The sequence below is a fragment of the Typopeltis vanoorti genome, chromosome 18 (assembly GCF_054136105.1).
Source record: "Typopeltis vanoorti isolate ZY-2024b chromosome 18, IOZ_Tvanoo_1.0, whole genome shotgun sequence".
In the NCBI taxonomy this organism is placed as follows: domain Eukaryota; kingdom Metazoa; phylum Arthropoda; class Arachnida; order Uropygi; family Thelyphonidae; genus Typopeltis; species Typopeltis vanoorti.
In genome coordinates this window covers 39,385,374-39,404,782 of record NC_143566.1, presented here as the reverse complement: position 1 = coordinate 39,404,782, position 19,409 = coordinate 39,385,374, and the positions used below count along the sequence as shown (strand labels likewise).

Here is a 19,409-nt window from a genome sequence, read left to right as displayed (position 1 = left end):
AGAGCCAAAGGCTTGCTGTGGTGCCCATATGGTATCTTGGCTGGCATTCCATTCCAGAGCACAGTCATTGCTTGCTGGAGAGTGAACAAAAAAACCTCTTAAGCATGAATCCTTCATTGTGAATTGTTTCAGAGCCCTAACCGTGATCGGTTAGGGCTCTGAAACAATTACAATGAAACAATAACATCAGTAAGAAATAAAATATATGATACCAGTATAAATGTACTACTTTTTCTAATCATCCATGCTACAGATGAAAAGCCAATAGGCAAAATATTTCCTTCTTCATTCAAAAGGGTATAGAATGGTTGGCAGGTTCTCTCTAAATAATTGAGAAACTATGTATTGGCAATGGCCTCATAGAAAAGTCAACAACATCCCAAAACACTACTCAGAGCAACATCATTGGATGGAATGCCAATAACAGTAATGCTCCATAAAACACTAGATTTCTTAAAGAAGAGTGATCTCAGAATATGAACTCCTAGATGTGCTTGATGAGGAAATATCTTTTTCTCATCAAGCAAAAAGAGCTTGAAAGATCAGAGGGTGACAGGTATGCGGTGTATCATGATCCTTAGGGATGGTTGCCTGGTTCCTTCCAGAAACATCCTTATATTTAATAGTCTTAAGCTTCCATCTTCTGTTAAAGCAAAATATTGCAATTGTCCTGTTCGACTATACATCCGTAATCCACGAAGATGTGCCTCAAATGCCTGAAAAATGGACATGCCCAAACTTCGTGTGACTCTGCCACCTGTGCCCGATAAGGTAGTAAAGAGCATGATAACCATTCTTCCTCTGTAAAAAAAATAAATAAATAATAATAAAAAAAAAAAAAAAAAGCTAAATAAATAAACTGTCAGGTAGATAATCCAGCATACTCCCATGCATGTCAGAAGTGGAAAGATGAGAAAGAAATACAAAATTTAAAAGAACAGAACAAAACCTACATCAGAATGCAAAAATAAAGTTAGTTGCCACACATCTGCTCTGAAATCCTCTTATACTGAGATAGCAATTTAGAAAAAGTCAACAGAAGACCAAACTTGCATGTCTGTTCCACCGTTTGATAATTTCCCCATACCTGAACTTTATGATCTTGACTATTTCTCTGTTGAGCACATCAGTTGCACAATGTATGGTCCCACTGCAATAATGTTTCAATGAGAATTTCTTGTTAAAAATAAGTATAGCAAGGGTATCACTTAAAGAAAAACCACCAGACCAATCTGTAGAAAACAGTGGATACGTCAGTACTCACTGAAGGCAATTTTAACTTACCCAGTGATCCTGACACATTCGATAATCTATTGGATGATTTTCCAAAGGAAGAAATGCACACTGCTACTTCACAAAATCTAATGAGAAATCAAAACCTGACTTCAACCACCTGAGAATCATGAAGTCTATGAAGTCTAAACAATAAGAAATTTTTTACAGTGGAACTGTTGAGGGTTTCACAAGAATATCACTGATATCTATTAGTTACAAAAAATACCTGTTACAAAAAAAAAAAAAAACTTTTTGTTTCTGCCTGCAGAAAACCTATTTAAAACTCAGTGAGGATCCTACCTTCAGGAACATCACTCTTGTACGAAAGTCAGCACTGGAGATAGTCCTGCATATGATGGAGCAGCTATTCTTGTGGACAAGAATCATACTAATTTCCATCATTTTCAGCTTAATACTGCTCTAAAAACAGTGGAAATTTGCTGAGGCAGTATGCTATATTTACCATAGAGTTCTAAAAAAACGTATAATCTCATAATGCAACTGCCTCAACCCATACTTATAATGGGTGACTTTATTGGACATAATCTCTCCCTTATTAGTAACAGAGTAAATAGCTTCCTTTATCTGCCAACCTGCACATATTTTGCAGTCGATCTTACAAGCTGCCCCCTGTCAATTTTTCCATTGCTCACATGGGATGTTGATGAAAACATGTAGGGAAGCAACCATTTATCTGTTATCAGCACTGTCTTCAGAGTAACCATATATTTTTAGTTTAGACTGATGTCTATCTCAAAAATGGACCAGGCTGACTGGAATGCATTTTCCCATCTTGCAAAATGCAATACTGAAGCAGTTAGCCAAACACCTATTAATGAAGCAGTGAAGTATGTAACAGACTGTATTGTCCATACTGCTAATGCAGCAGTTCCAAAAACTCCATCCAAAGCCTTGGTGGAACTGAGAGCATGAAGCAGTCAAAAAAGATCATGATAGAGAATGGGATATATTTCATACTACAACAAATTTAATAGCATTTAAATGTGCTTGGGCCAAATCGCATTATGTGAGATAACAGAGTCAAAAACAATCCTGAATTAAATTTACATCACTGAATAATCAAACAACCAGTCCAAAAACTGTCTCTGATAAAATCCTGAAGATGAAAGGTTGTCTACCTTGGAACATAATGGATGTATTATTATTATTACTAGCCTGAAAGCTATTGCAAATACTTAGAGCAAAAACTTTGCCAGAATCTTAGGAGCAGCATGAGAAATGGCGATTAAGCTCCTGTAGCAAGGGCATAGAGTCATATAATTAGCCATTTGATAAAGAAGAACTCCAAAGAGCCCTTTTGCTATCTCACCCTAGCACAGTTGATCCTGATGACATCCATAATGAGATAATTATATAACACCTCCCTTCATCTGCTATGAATCTCCTTCTCTTACTATACAACAGAATATTTACTGAGGCAGAGTTTCCCGAATCTTGGCAAGGCAAGAATTTGGTCAGGCTAACAATTGTCATTCAGTTTCTCTGATCTAGTTGTCTTTGTAAGATTTTGGAAAAATTGATAAACTCAAGGTTTCAGTGGTACTTGGAAAGCAACAAACTGTTGCTTTTTGTAAACTCCGATCATATCAAAAGACCTCTTTAATCTTGGTCTGGGAGCACCTTCCTGTTTTTATTAAGAACTTTGTGTCTAGCAGTGTCTTCCTAATTGGAAGCCATGGGAAATACGTTGTCTCAACCATATCATCAAGAACGGGTGTGGGGAGGGGGTTCTCAAGGCTTAACACTTAAGTGTGATCTCTTTGCTATTCAAGTTAACTGAATTACTGAACAGCTTTCTCCCACAGTAGGCAGTTACCTATGTGTTGATGACTTCACAATTTACTGTCACTACTGCAATATGAGCATCATTGAGAGACAACTTCAACAAGCAGCCGATCCCTTAATGGTCTCTTATACAGACTACACACAGGTTATAAAATGAAAATTAATTGCCCACTGGCAGGAAGCACTGATGAACAAATTTCTTGAGATTAAGCACTGGCATTCTAGTCAATGTAGGAACAGAACTGAGGAGTTTGTACTTGCTAGGCTCCACATAGGTCACAGTCATATCACACATTTTTATGTACTGAGGGCTGATTTCCTTATGTGTGGGGAATACAACACCCATCTTATTCATATTCTTATGTATTGCAAGCGTTTCATTTGAGGGGGGAGAGAGAGAGAAATGATAATGTTATTTATCTGGCCAAGTCCTATGCAATCAACCAGATGATATCAGAATCTTACAGATTGCATTAATAATGTTTTTAGACTTTTTACAAAACATTAACTTATTCAAAGATGTTTGATTATGGATTTGTTTATGTATAGATACTGCATTGAAGATACTAAATTTTGTACATACATTTTATTTACTCATTTAACTTCATACAACTCTGTATGTAATACTTTATTTTTTTCTCCTTGTAAACTATTTATTTATTTATTTCCCTCTCAACACCCTGTGTACTGCTGTAAACTGTTTGATGGCATAGTATGACCTTTGCTGTCTTTTTAGCCATAAAATCCCAAATTATTCAATAAATAAATAAGTATTATTTATTTATTAATATCTCATGTATTGCTGTGTCCTTGTACCATAAAATCATCAGTCAATCAATTAATGAAATTAAAATCCCTTCTAGACCATTCTGTGGGTTCATTATGTTTTTATTGACGATGGGAGAATTTGTGCATTGCCTAGGCTGCTATATGACTCATTCGTTTGCGAAAAAAGGCCCTCTTAGAACCTCTAGATATTAGTGTAGACAACTTTTCACAGACACAATCAAATATACGGCATTCGTATATACTACTTTCAGCTTCTCTCGCTGCAGGCCACCTCTTCTGTTGTCTTCCAGCAGCTCTTTCAAGCACACAGACTGGAATACTCAGATTTTTTGCATTCTACACAGATGTTCTGCTTCATCTGTCAGTACAATGTAACAACTTCTCCACTGAGCTATATGCCATGAAGCTTGCTTAAAAAACTAAATAACATTGCAACTCTTCCAAAGCTGCTTCTATATATACAGATTCATCTTTGGAAGAGGTATTTGGGTGTTTGCTTTTGCTAGATTGCAAGCCAGCTTTGAGATTAAGGGAAATGAGGCTGCAGATGCTGCAGCTTGGTAAGTTCATTTCTCATGCTTTTACCATCTGCCTATTCTCTACATGGATTACAGGTAGATCATCTGACAGCAACTTCTGAGTGTCAGTTATTGTAAAGACTAATAGCAAGCTCTGTCAAATTAAGCCAGAATTCAAATTATGGCAGTATAGTCTATACAAGGACAGTAAAGAGAAAGAAGTTTTTGATCTCTCTGCATAAGTCAGTCATTTTTAACACTCCTTCCTGTTGAGAGGATGACATGCTATGTGTGAATTATGTGGTGCATAGACATTTCAATCAGTTGCCATCATTTTGTGTTAGTGTTTACTGTCATTCATAGTCCATCTCAGCCCTACACACTCCAGCAGAGGCATTTAAGCATATATGCCTATATGCTTAAATGCCTATAATCTGTGTCCCTTTATCCACAGCTTATCAGGCCAGTTTTCAGTGGCGTATCTATAAAAATTGGACAAGACACCAATGGGCTAATGTACGCTTTGCAGATGATAGTTCTTTTAGTCTTTCCTCTGGTTCTAAATGACACTTGATCCGACGTGAAAGTAGTACTGCTGATCATCATGAGAATGTACTTGAAAGGAATAGATACAGCAGTTCTGATGTCATGGTGTTGGGAGACATTATGCTTAATGAATGCACCAAGCTACAAGTGCTGAAAAATGGTGTGACTGGTGAATGATATTGCACTGAAGTTCTTCAATGTCATGTTCAATTGTTCTGTGGTGCTTTAGGTGAAGAATTCATTTTTAGATGAAAATGCCCCACCACATAGTACACAATCAGTGGAGATTCTTCTGGAGACCAAAGATATTGATTGAATTGAGGCCAGCATGCTCCCCAGGTCTCAACCACATAGAATACATTTGGGATGCAATAGGGAGATACATTGCTGCTCGAAATTCCCTTCCAGGAATCAAGCAAGGCCTTATCCTTGCTCTGAAGGAGGAGTGGGCCAACTCCCGAATCACTTAGTGCTAAGCATGGTACAACTTTATGAGAGTTGCATCGCAGTTTGAGGTGGACATATTTGATAATGAAATGTCTCTCCACATAGTTTTCTGTAGGCACTATACGTTAATACCTTAACTACATCCTTCAGAAATTTAAATGACACATTTTTTGTGTAATATGATTTATTAGTATGCTGACAATAAATTTATGTCCAAATTTGGCTGTAGTCATGAAAATATTTTTCATATACAAGTAAAATTCTAGTTCATCCGTATCTTTTGGACACCAGTGTATTTTTTTTTTTTTTCTACACTGGTTTTTTAGTCCTATTTTTTCTCTTTTATTTTTTACCTTCTGTGTTGCTTAGACATGGAAATCATGAATAGAATAAGGATCTGTAAGGTGTTTTAGATTTAAAAAAGCATATGACATTGCACCAATGTGCAAGGCTCTTCAAAAGGCTGTAGTTGTATTTAAATACATATCACTCACTATAAATATCTAAACATTATAGTGAGTGATATGCATCACTTTCAAGTCTAACTGCTGCCTTATAAACAGACTCATATTGCTCAATATAATGTAATGTAGTCTCTGCTGTTATTCATTATCCATGTGGAATACATTATAAGGAAAGTGATTTTACACTTGATATAAAAACTGGATATCCCTAAATAAATCCAATAGAAGTCTATGGATCCATTAACTAAATCAAAACTGTAAAAATTTGACATGAAACTCAGCATTTAAAAAGACCCACATTACAAAAATAAGTAGGATCGGGTGAAAATATCACCTGATCCTGTATGAAGCTCCTGCAAAACATTTCAACTATTTAGGTACAATTTTTAGTGAAGATGATAAATTAACTAAAGAAATGGACAACAGCAAGTATGGAGTTAGCAGAACAAACTATGTAGACTAAGATAGAAGTTAATCAAAACACTGAAATTAGCTATACAAGTCATGGTTCAAACTAGTTTTAACTTGTGGGTCTCATATCTCTTTTATAAGTAAAACAGTTGATCTAAGACTACAGATTTTAGAATTTTGAGAAAGAACTCCCAAAAGTGTTTATAGAGAACTTAACTGGGATGGAGATTTTTTGTATATCTTATTGGTAAACTACATTTTCAAAAAATAAAAAAATAAATTACCAAAAACAAGATAGTCATGATATACAAGATGTTTCATATTAAAATATTCATATTTTGATTTTGAAGGTCGCCGCTAGAGGGATTCGTAGTGTAGTGTTCGTGAAAGCTCCAGATAAGATAAGCGTTATTTTCAGTTATTGTTGATAAATTTACTTTAATATTGCGTAGTTTTGTTTGCCTTGCGTATCTTAGTGCGTCTGTTTGTGTGTTTTTGGTGTTTATAATTTATAATTTGATAAAATACGTTACCAGTAAGTATGGCTCCAGTACGAAGGAAAATGGTGGCCAGTAATGACGGTTCGCCATCTTCTTTGAAGAACGGTAATGTAAACGAGATGATTCAGTGTACTATCTGCGAAATGTACGCTTTGCGGAGTGCGGTCAGAGTGTGGTTAGATGATAATAAAGGAGTGAATGTGTGTAGAAAATGTAGGGAGAATAAGGAATTGAAGTGTATTTCGGATTGTAAGTGTGATATTTTTGTCAAACTTCAAAATGAAGAAAATAGGGATATGACAAGAAACGGCAAGGTTGTACCAGAGAATTGTGAGAGTGTGAATGTAGAAAGTGTAAATGATAGTATTAATGGTTTTACAGAGAATAAAAAAAGATGAAATAGATGCAACGAGTGAGATCGCGTTGTTGAATGGTACGATACACAGGGCAAAACAGCAGCTAGAGCGTATGAGCAAACGTTGACTGAATGAACTAACCAATAATAAAAAGTATGACAGGAAAAATAGGCGTATGAGTGTGAACATGAACAAAATAAAGGATAGAGTGCTGTATGGAGACTCATTAGTACGAGGTGTTAGTAGAGGATTTGACAAAATCGTACCAACCTGGTGCGACCATAAAGGATGTAACTGAGTCTATTAGAGAGCAAAAGGAAAAGGTGAAAGAAATGATTGCTGTGACAGGTACGAATGATTTGAAAGGAGATAAAATGGAAATGATAAAAGACCTGAATGAATTGTTTGAGGTAGCAAAAGAAAAGGGTGAGAGAGTTAGAATGATTAGCCACGGTATGACAGTGAAATGTTTAAAAGGAGGGCCATAATTGCAAATGACTATGCGTGGGTTATGTATGATGAGTGGTGTCGAATTTGTGGATGTGTGGAATGAGTTCGATGGGCAAAAGGATTTATATAAGATCTATATGAGTGGGTTATGTATGATGAGTGGTGTCGAATTTGTGGATGTGTGGAATGAGTTCGATGGGCAAAAGGATTTATATAAGATGGACGGCTTGCATTTGAATGGTTACGGTGTAAGGAGACTTGAGAAAGTGTTGCTGAATGTAATGGATGTTCAAATTCAGGGAAACTAGATTTATTGGGGGGTGGGGGGGGTTAGATATACAGTCCTTAGGGAGGCAGTTGAATGTATGAATGAATATAATATGCCTGAGCGAATAATGACAACAAATCAGAGTGGGATAGTTAATATAAGGCATCAAGGTAGGGTTGCGGCTAATGGGGGTCTTAAATTCATGTACACTAATGCTAGGAGTATTAGGAACAAGAAGGAAGAGTTTTTGGCCATGGTTGGCACTTCCAGACCACAAGTTATTCGTATTAGTGAATCATGGCTGACTGTAGATATAGCTAGTGGGATTGAATGTGATGGGTATAGTGTGTTCAGGAATGACAGGGAGAATAAAATGGGGGGGGGAGTATTGTTGATGATAGCTGATGAGCTACAGCCATGGAGAATAGAAGTTGAATTGCAGGATGGAGAAAAGAGCACATTTGAGGCCATTTGGTGTGAGATTGTGGCTGGCAGAACAAAATATACAATTGGGTGCTGCTATAGACCAGGTGATGGAAAAGATGGTGGTGACAGTATGCACAAGCAAATAGAAGAAATGAGTGGAAGGAGGGTAATTATTATGGGGGATTTCAACTATGGTCACATAGATTGGAGTGAGGAGAGGACAAACGGGAGGAAGGAATTGGATTTTATGCGGTTATTAAGGGATAACTATCTGCGACAGCATGTAATGGAAAATACTAGGGGTCAGAGAGTGCTTGACCTAGTAATTACATCTGAGGATTTGGCTGTAACAAATATGACCACATTGCCACCAATTGGTGAGAGTGATCATAGGGTCTTGACTTGGGAAGTGGCTAAAGGTGTGGAATTTTCAATTAAGACAGGATACATGTGGAATTATCGGGCTGGAAAGTATGACAAGCTTAGGAGTTTGATTGGTTCAGTGACATGGCATGTACAACTCCAAGGACTAGAAGTTGATAGTGCATGGGAGGCAGTTAAGAAGTGTTAGCATGAAGCAATGGCTGACTGTATACCTAGAGTCCGAGTAATAAATCAAGTAGGGGTTAAATGGATGAATAACACCATTAAGCTTGAGCTGCAAAAAAAGAAACAACTATGGAGGGAATTTAAGGAGAAAGGTTACAGGCAGGCACATGAACGGTATAAAGCGCAGGGCAGAAGGGTAACGAGTGTGGTAAGAAAAGCAAAAAAGGATTACGAAAGAACATTGGCCATGCAGGCTAAAGAGAATCCTAAACAGTTTTTTTAGATATGTAGCAAGTAAAAGAAAAAATGTATATGGCAGAATGATTTTAAAGAATGCCGATGGTAAGGAGGTAACTGAATCAGTTGATATAGTTGAGTTATTGAGTGAGCACTTTGCAAGTATATATCATCCAGGTGGTGACATTGCAGAAACGAATAAACCAGTAGATTCTACGGGAATTGTGGTGAATGAAGTAGAGGTGAGTAGTCTATTGCATAACCTCACTGTCAATACATCCGTGGGATTGGATGGTGTACCAGCTCGTGTCGTACGAGAAGCAGCTAAAGAATTGTCAGTGCCCTTGACCATTTTGTTTAATTTGAGTCTTGGGTCTGGGTTAGTCCCGAGGGGGTGGAAAGAGGGGAAAATAGTTCCACTGCATAAAGGTGGTTCCAAGACTGCTGTAGTAAATTACCGACTGATTAGCATATCAGGAATCATTGTCAAGGTCTTAGAGAAATTAGTCAAGAAAAGAATACAGGATTGGATAGATGAAAATGGGATATTGTATGGGGGACAACATGGTCACGTTTTATAACACAGTGACGGCTGAACTGGATAGGGATAATGGGTTTACTGTGATACTACTGGACCTTGCCAAGGTTTGACAGGATACCACATGGAACCCTAATCAGTAAACTGGAGCAGATGGGGATAGATATAGGGTTGGTGAGATGGATAGCAGGGTGGTTGAAGGAGAGATATCAGAGAGTGGTTTATGCAGGTGTGGAGTCTAAAAGATGGCTTGTGACTAGTGGTGTGCCGCAGGGCTCTGTTCTTGGACCACTGCTTTTCAATTTGTTCATATATATTGGGAATGATATAGGAAATGATTTGAGAGGAAGTGTTCACTTGTTTGCTGATGATGCAAAGTTGGGTAGAGCAATAGTGAGTGCACAGGATGTCAAAATTTTGCAAGATGATTTGGATAGTTTGGAGGACTGGGCTAAGGAAAATGGATGTCGATTTAATGTGGCAAAGTGTAAGGTTATGCACTTTGGGGTGAAAAGAATAGCAGCAGTATATCGCATTGGTGGAACCATATTCCAGGAGATTGATGAGGCCAGGGATTTGGGAGTGTTGGTGGATAGGGAATTAAAGTTTAGGGGGCACATTGCAAAAGTGACTAAATCAGCTCATCAAATCACTTAGCTTCTGAAAAATACTTTAACATGCAGAGACTAACAAGTTATTTTTCCTCTGTATTAAGCCTTGATAAGACCCCATCTCGACTACTGTGCCCAGTTAGACTACTGTGGACTACTGAGCATCAGGGTTTCTTCGTGATGGGGAGGAAGTGGAGAGGATCCAGAGACGAGTGACCAAGATGATAGAAGGTCTGTGGAATGAACCTTATGAGAATAGGTTGAAGAGTTGTGGGTTGCAGAGATTGGACGATAGGCGAAGGAGGGCTGATATGATTGAGACATTCAAATTACTGAAGGGTTTCTATAAGATTGATCCAGAAGATATTTTAAAATATGACTGGTGGTGGGAGGACTAGGGGCCATGCATGGAAGCTGGGCAAGAGCATGGTTGACAAGGGAATTAGAGCTAGGTTTTTTACTTGGAGAGTGGTGAATGAGTGGAATAAGCTTCCAGAGTCTGTTGTGGGTGCTACGACCGTGAATGAGTTCAAGGCAAGGTATGATAGATACTGTGTGAATGTCGAATAGTTGTTTTTGACATGATGTTAGGGCCTCCCTTGATGAGTCTGTCGACTCCTTGGAGTTGCCCGGAACAATAATAATATTCAGAGCAATCTGTAGAGATAACCAAGGGTACTCACCAGGGTACTCCTGGTGAGTACCCTAACCTGATCATAAGGAGGACAATTTGACAAAAAAAAAAAAAAAAGATTAAATGACTGATACGTGGCATTGTGAATAAGAAAAAATAGTGAATTTTCATGCCATGTGAGCCATAAGGTGGTATAAACATTCTAATTGCCTAGTGGGTCTCACTTTGCCTAAATGTTTATTTGTGAAGTGTTTCTATAGGAATGGGGAAAATGCTACAGGAGCACTTTGCAAGTACAGATTCCTAAAGACTGCAAAAAGGACCAATGACACCAAGTGCGGTGCGAAGCGTGGTTTGTTGATTAGAAGAAACAGGCAGTTTGACAGTCCAACCAGAAAGAGGGTGCATAAATCTGAAATTCTGCAATTGACTGAGAATGTTGCAGCTGCAGTTTTGAGCAGTCGAATGAGATCGCTATATGTTTATACAGTGCACATGCCATAGCAAGGCAATTAGATTTGCTATACACAATGGTATGGGGAACTTGTGTTAAGTATTGCAGTGCTAGCAATATAAACTCAGCACAGCCAGTAATTGCAAATAGGAGATGCCAGTATCTGAGAAGCATTTGTATCGGCATTTCTGGCAACATAGAGGTGGATGAGGATTGTCCTTGGAACATGCTGTGGTATGATTATGCACATTATTATGTTTGTGAAACAGTAAACACTCAGTACTGCCACATCTGTGCTGCACGGAATCCCCATAGATTTCAACAAGTGCCTTTACTAAAGGTCACAGTATAGTTAAGATTTGCAGCCAAGTTTTTTATCAGACCAATTTTCTTCGAGGAAATCCAGTGAACTAGACCTAAGAGCTTGCCTGGTCATGGCTGCACATTATCAGGATATGTTGAGCAGTTTTGGTATCCTACAACTATACTAAAGAGGGGCGTCTGAACACAGCAGTGGTGGTGCAAGATGTAGGCAGGGGGTAGGGCTGGAAAGTTCTGATAAATGCCTAAAACAAAAGTGATATTAAAACAACTGATACAACCACAAGAAAGAACATACAAGTTTATAAGAATATCAGAACATACATTACTTTCATAACTCTGCTAATGGTATGTTCTTTCTTTTTTGTGGTTATCAGTTGCTTTAATATCATTTTTGTTCTAGGTGTTTATCAGAACTTTCCAACTCCCTCAGTGCCTCCCCACATATGATGTAAGGTTCAGCAATTATTGTATCAACATTTCACAGAGGATGGAATAATCATTTGCTCATTTTACATGAAATTACCACTGTGTTCAATAGACCTTAACCCCAGTGACTTTTTGCTTTGGGGTTACCTCAAAAAGCATGGTGTATTGGATCAAAGTTTTCTTCACCTTGCAGATTTGAAAGGAAAATTACGTCAACAGATCAGTAGTGGTCTGCTATAGACAGTTATATGGCAATATCAGCTATTGCTTCTGCACTAAGGTCAACACATTGAACATCACATTCATTGATCATCTGGATCTTGCAGCATGTCAGTTCTGTGATATGTTTTCTACGTCATATTATTTTATGAAATGGGCAAAATAAACATCAATGAATAACTTTTGTACAGGTGTGCTGCTGACTTGGAATCACTTCACAATCATAAACCATTTGTTTACATTAATGTAATTTTCTCCTGCTGACTGTGCCACATTTCCTTTATCAGTCATGTTTTGAACACTTTTTTTTGGTCAAAATCTCTTTCCCATTATCTTTCCCATGGTTCAGGTACTGGCCAAGTTTGAGAGTATTTTCTCTACTAGTTCTCTCTCTCTCTACAAATTAGTCTGAATAGGAGTACTTTAATTTAAAATATACCATATTTCACATATTCTTGTTGGCATAACTGGATTTTTGGGATAAGAGTGAAGAAACTCAGTATTAGATTTGAAATAACATAGCAGTACAAAAAATGAATAGCGAAAAAATAATACAGACATTAAAATGGATTTAGAAAAGCATGTTTTGTTTGACTGAACTGCTTTTTTTATCTATAGAATAAAGGTAAATCAGGGTGCTTAAGGGTCACAGCTGTATAACTGAGAGGAGACCTCCACATAGCCTTTAAAGGAATGCAGAGAACCAGGGCTTCTGACCTAATGTCCAATCCTCACCTTCTCGTGGTACACCCTGTTGGGTATCTACCTGGATACTGAATGAACGAGAATGGGCTGGCAGTTTGGGATTTAGCCGACCAAATTGTATTCTGGAACAAATCTGAAAACACACCCCAACTCAACATCACCAGAGTTAAAGATCGGTACTATCAACATAAGAAGCCTGAATGGCAAAGAAATGGAGCTAGCTGAGGAATTAGGTAAGTACCAGATCGACATAATAGGGGTGACTGAAACAAAAACTGGTGAGATCTTTCTGAGCAATAAATACAAAATGTTATATAGTATCAAGTAGTGATGTGGGCTAATATCAGAATGGGGAATTGGACAATGAGACTTTTTGTGCCTATGGTCCTGAGAAGGTTCTACTAAGGTAGAAGTGGAGGAATTTTTTGATACTTTAGAAAAAGCAACTGACACGATGAAAAAGGAAAAGTTGGTCCTTGTTGGGGATCTAAATAGCAGAGTGGGAAATGATTGTCAGACATACAAAAATTTTTTGGAAAAATTTGGAGAAAAGAGCAAAGCTAATAATAGTGGCAAATACCTATTGGATTTCTGCTCAGGACATGGACTGGTTATTACTAACACCATGTTCCAACATAAAAAATGTGCACAAATTCACATGGAGCGAAGAAGCAAGGAATAAGAAAAGTCTCATTGACTATGTTATTGTTGATAGTGATGTTTTCTCCCTGGTGCAGGACACCAGAGCGTACAGAGGAGTGAAATTGGAAGTGACCAGCATTTAGTCTTGAGCTGGATAAAATTAAATTTCATATTGAAAAAAGAACATGCGAGAAAGTTTTAAAGCGAATAAAAGTTGAGCAGCTCTCAGATGTGAACTGTAGACTAAAATACACAAAGATTATTGAAGAAAAAATGAAAGAGTTTGAGAACAGGAACCAAACCTTGGAGATTCAGTGGCAAGCCTTGAAGAAAACCCTGATTGATTCAGCCAGAGAAGCATGTGCTGAGGCAGTCTGCAAGGATAGAAAAATCAGAACTCCATGGTGGATACAGGAAGCTAAAGAGGTAGTGAAGGAAAAGAAGAAAGCATATCAAATGTTCCTAGCAAATAAGTCAGCTTCTGGTCTTAGAGAATACAGTGACAAATATAAAAAAGCGAAATACTGTGTAAAACTAGCTAAACAAATGTCATGGAAAGACTTTGGCAATAATATTGAAAATAAATATCAAGAAGGTGGTAAGATATTTTGGAGGTTGTTGAAGAAGCTTAGAAATGGAGGAAAGAATGCTGTAAAAGGAGTTCGAGATGATAAAGGTGACATGAAAACGGGAGAAAAAGATATCCTTAAAGTATGGAGTAATTACTTCGAAAAATTGCTAAATGAAACAAGCAGTGATAGCACAGTGGTAAAAAAAAACACTCAATAGGCACACAGTCAGGAATACATATCCATACTTGAAGTAGAAAAAGCCATCCAAGGCTTGTTGCGGAAAGGCAGCAGGAGTAGATGATATTCGACCAGAAATGCTGGAGTATGGTGGTATAGAAGTCTTACAGTGGCTGCAGTGCATAGTTCACAAAGCCTGGAGAGAGGGACGAATTCCTGATGATTGGAGTAGAGCTGTAATAGTATCCATATATAAAAAGGGAAATAAAACTGAATTGTGAGAATTACAGGGGGGTATTTCTCTACTGAGTGTTCCCGGTAAGATCTATGCAAGTATACTTGAGAAACGGTTGAGAAGAATTGTGGAAGAAAAGCTTGGTGAAGAACAAGCTGGATTCAGGCCAAATAGAGGCTGTCAGGATCAGATCTTCACTTTACGACAAACAGTTGAGAAAGCATGGGAATATAACAAAGATCTGTATTTAAGTTTTGTCGATCTGGAAAAGGCATATGACAAGGTGCCAAGAGAGAAGCTATTCAATACGCTACAGTTATGTGGTGTGAATGGGGCATTATATCAAGCAATTCTTTGTTTTTATTTGATTTGTAAGTCAGCAGTTATAATTGAGGGAAGTATAGGAAGATGGTTTAATGTTAAATCTGGTGTGAGACAAGGATGTACGTTATCCCCTCTGTTATTCATTATCTATATGGATCACATTATGAAGGAAAGTGGTATTAAACATGATATCAGAATTGGAGATGTTAATGTCAGCTCTTTGCTTTATGCGGATGATGTTATACTTCTAAATAAATCAGCTACAAGTTTGCAAGATTCCCTGACTAAATTGAATAACTGTTGTGATAGATATGGTATGAAGGTCAGCATTAAAAAGACAAAGACAATGAAAATAGTCAGAATCGTTGAAAATGTCAACTGTGTTGTGAATGGAGAACATGTGGAACAAGTAAAACATTTCAGCTACTTAGGCTCGATTTTTAGTGAAGATGGTAAATTAAATATGGAAATAGACAACAGAATCAACAAAACTGGTATGGTGGGAAGTCAATTGAATAAATTCATATGGAATAAGAGAGAAATTAGTCAGAACACTAAATTAGCTATATACAAGACAGTGTTCAAACCAATTTTAACTGACAATCTACCAAAGACTAAAGACCGCAGATATGAAAATTATGAGAAAGATTAGAGGCGTGAACTGATGGCATGAATGGCAGTATCATATAAAAAATGAGGATATTAGGAAAGAACTTGACATTGTCGGCATCCAATAATGCCTTAACAAAGCTAATCTCAGGTGGTATGGTCACTTAAATAGAATGGGCAAGGAAAGATTAGCAAAACAAGTGTTCTCTGCCAGGTTGGTAGGAAAACAAGATATAGGTGGATTGATACAGTACAAAGTGCCTTAGACGATAGAAATATGAGATCTGATAATGTTGGAGTCTTGACAAGTAACAGACTGATTTGGAGGAAAATTGTAGATAGGAAGTTATGATGTAAATTTTTCATGTAGTACTCTCATATCCTGTACACCCCTTGAGGGTACATGTCAGGAATTTGATGATGATGATAAAGGTAAATCTAACCTCTTACCACTGTTCCCTCCTTGCTTGTCCTCCTTTCTCCCTTATAGTTTTAATTGAATATCATGAACCTTCCATTCAGAATATATTAATTTTCCTTCTGCTGTGATATATAGATAATCCATTTATTCAAAATACGAAGGTTGCTCTCTTTTATTATGATATACAGTGGTTCTTTTGATGAATAGACTCTTTTTATTGTTGTTTGTGTTTTAAGGGTTCTGTGGTATAACCTCACATTTTTTTACTTATATTAATGATATTCCCCACAGCTACACAAAACTGTCAATATAGTACAATTCATGGTGAAACTATTTTTGCTGTGATCACACCACCAGTCTTTATTAAAAAGTTACTCCTACATACACTAATGCCCAGCCTTATGATACTTTGCTTTATGACGAACTGCTCATAGGATGCTTTTCAGTTATGACCAGTACCCATTTATACAATGCTCTTGTTGAGAGGCTTATACACTGGTTAAACATGATAACTAATATTTAAGGAATTGACAGCGTATACTAGAAATATAAATTAAATAAACCTTAATATATACTTTCTGATATTTTGGCAAACGTCACGTTGCCATCTTCTTGGGAACTTAATATAAAGACACGTGCACACAAGTACTACATAACAGCAAATGAGAACTGAAGCTAGGAAGCTAACGTTTTCCTAAAGTCCTGGTGGTGCCCCCTGGTGGGCTATATTGGTCGTTATAGAACCACCATAAAAAATAAAAAAATAATAAAATAAAATAAAATAAGGAATACACTGCTAACTTGTGCGAAAAGAAATTTTCTGAGAAATTGTGATGCAGAATAAGTTTACTCACTTTGGAAACCCTTTTATTTGAACGATCATGCAAGATGAGGGGGGGCATTTCTAATAATGTCACATGTAACAGAAAATTTTAGTAACATCCAAATACCGAAGCAAAACCAAATATTTGGCACACCCCTACATTTTATAACAGTTCATCATCATCTTTTAATTTTTAGTATTTTTCCTAACTCAAAAGACTAGCAGTACTCTCAGTTTAATTATGTTTTCGTTGCTTCATCTTTTGAGATGCATTAATTCACTGTTTAGTGCTTCCTAAAAATAGTTTTGAATTGTACAGAATGTGAAACGTTGATTTCTTTTTTTTTTTTTAATAATTAAAATAATTGAAATTATTTGTTCTTACAAGACCACATGCAAGCTGTTTACTATCTGCTTGGAAACAAGGAAGGATGAGAGAGAGAGATGTCTCTCTTTTGCAGAATAAAATTCTTTGAATTTCTTTGTAGTTATGATATTTTGTTTTTTTAAAGTAAACAAAATTTATAGTCTCTGTAGCTCAATTACTGTTGATGATATCCTTTAGTTGAAAAGCCTTATTAGGGAGTTTACAACTGAAGATGAGTTAGCCAGTTTTGTATGGAAGTGGTAGGGATATTCTTCCAGTAAAACAGGGAAACCAGACTAAAACAAACATACAATTTGCGGATATAGCAGACAATGTAGGTAGGATTAACTGTTCTATCATATGCAGTAATCGGGTATTCAAGATAACCAAGTTACTTGACTGTAATAGGCCATTGATCCAAATGAAAGGGAAGATGGAGTATGTGCCAGTAGATAACTAATTTTTCATGTGCTGTCCTTCCCCATTGTGTCACCAGTTTTAAGTTTTCTCCACTGCTATAAATAAATTTTAGCAAATTGTCATCTTTCTGATCATACATTAGCTTACATTGTTCCATGCTTGCTTGTTTTTGGTATGTTTAAAAAAAAATACACAAAAGAGCAATCAAATGGATTTTCTTACATATATGTACTTATTCCTTAGTTTAAGATGTCTTTTCTGTTACTTCTAATTCTCATTTTCAGACTATCTCTCTCTCTCTCGAAATTTAACTAAGCTGCTTTCTCTCTCTGAGATCTCGATGAGCAGTTGCTTGTCTCAGGTTATCCATCCTTCTTCCTCTATCATCTAGTTTCACTTCATAAGAAATTAGTATTTTCACTTTTTTTTTGGAGGGGAGGGGTTTGATGTGCTGCCAGTTTTAAAATGTTAACAAAATGAAAGTGATTTTTAAATTTTTTTCTTGAGTAATATAGTACTTCACTATGGAATGTAGTTTCCTGCTTGTCATTCTCATCAGACATAGTGTTTATTAACCATTACCGGCCATTATGGATCAAATACGCATCCTCATAAGCTTCGTATCCATTAAATATTTCAATGTAATACAAATGGTATTACAATTTTAATATGCACTTCACATCCATGATAACCTTGATGTCTATAGACGTCTTGACTGGTAGCGTGGTTAAGTTTTCATTTACGTGCATAGGAAAGTGATGATATTTCAGCATCTGACTTAATTGACGCTTTTTTTTTTTAATTATTTTAATGGGAAAATGTAAGTTGCTTGATCCCTAGATCGTGTTGTTGGGATATTTGTTCGAAGAAACTTTTTCTAATTTTATTATTATTAAGCGAGATAGATCACAAAACTTCCATTCTCTACTCAAGTATTTTTCTGTAGGCTTCAAGTTAATAACATAATTCTTAGTTGACTATTGCTTAATATGCACCTATTTGCAATTATGATGTTCTATTTTGGATGCACTTCCAATATTTTTTTTTTCACTCTTTCCCCGCCCTCCTTTTTTTACCCCTACCATCTGTTATTATTAGGATTATTATAGTGTGTGTGTACATATGTATGTATATGTATCATTGTTAGTTCACGTTTATCTTTAATTATATTATTCTGTTCTGCTTTTTATTTATTTTATTTATTTATTTATTTTTTTTAATCAAGGTGATTTGCCTTGTTTTGATATTGGCATCTTATTTTCATCTGTATTCTTTATGTTCTATCTCTTCCTCATTCAACATGTGCTTATTTACTTTTGATGATGATTCTTTTCTGTATTAGTGCTGCCAGATTGGAAGAAGCCAGTTGGTAAGCTGCTTCTTATTTCTATAACGATTCGAAAGAAAAAAAAAAAAAAAAAAGAAAAAGAAAAGAAAAGAAAAATATATTATATCTATATGTATCAATATATTGTTTAAAAAAATTGGAAGCAATGACTTAACACATAAAAAATAATATTTTTAATGTTGAATTCATAAAATTACAGCTTTCTATTAATATAGTGCTTGAGTATTTTGAAAGAAAAATTCGGAAATAATTTAAATGTAGCCACGTTTGTGTTTGTTCAGATTTCTATCCATTTTTCTAAACTAAAATAAGGCATTTCTTACTATAGTTCAGATATAAAATGTTTTAATGGTAATCTGATTCTAGAACACCATTCATACGCAGGAATGTTTTTTTGGAATGAAAAATATTTGATATCTGTAGTTGATAATTTTAGAAAATATTTATGAAAAGGCTATTCCAAGGAAATGAAGTAGAGGGACCAAGTGAAGAGGATTCAAATTCATTAGGTTACTTCT

At 36.3% G+C, this 19,409-nt stretch overlaps 1 protein-coding gene across 1 annotated transcript in view; it reads left to right on the top strand.

Moving 5' to 3' along the window:
- Positions 1–19,409, top strand: part of kis (chromodomain helicase DNA binding protein kismet) — a 945,984-nt gene that overhangs the window by 573,476 nt on the left and 353,099 nt on the right. The window contains exon 34 of the mRNA XM_090408660.1: positions 18,886–18,912. Coding sequence (XP_090264786.1) covers positions 18,886–18,912 — 27 coding nt within the window. The remainder of the gene's footprint in view (positions 1–18,885; positions 18,913–19,409) is intronic.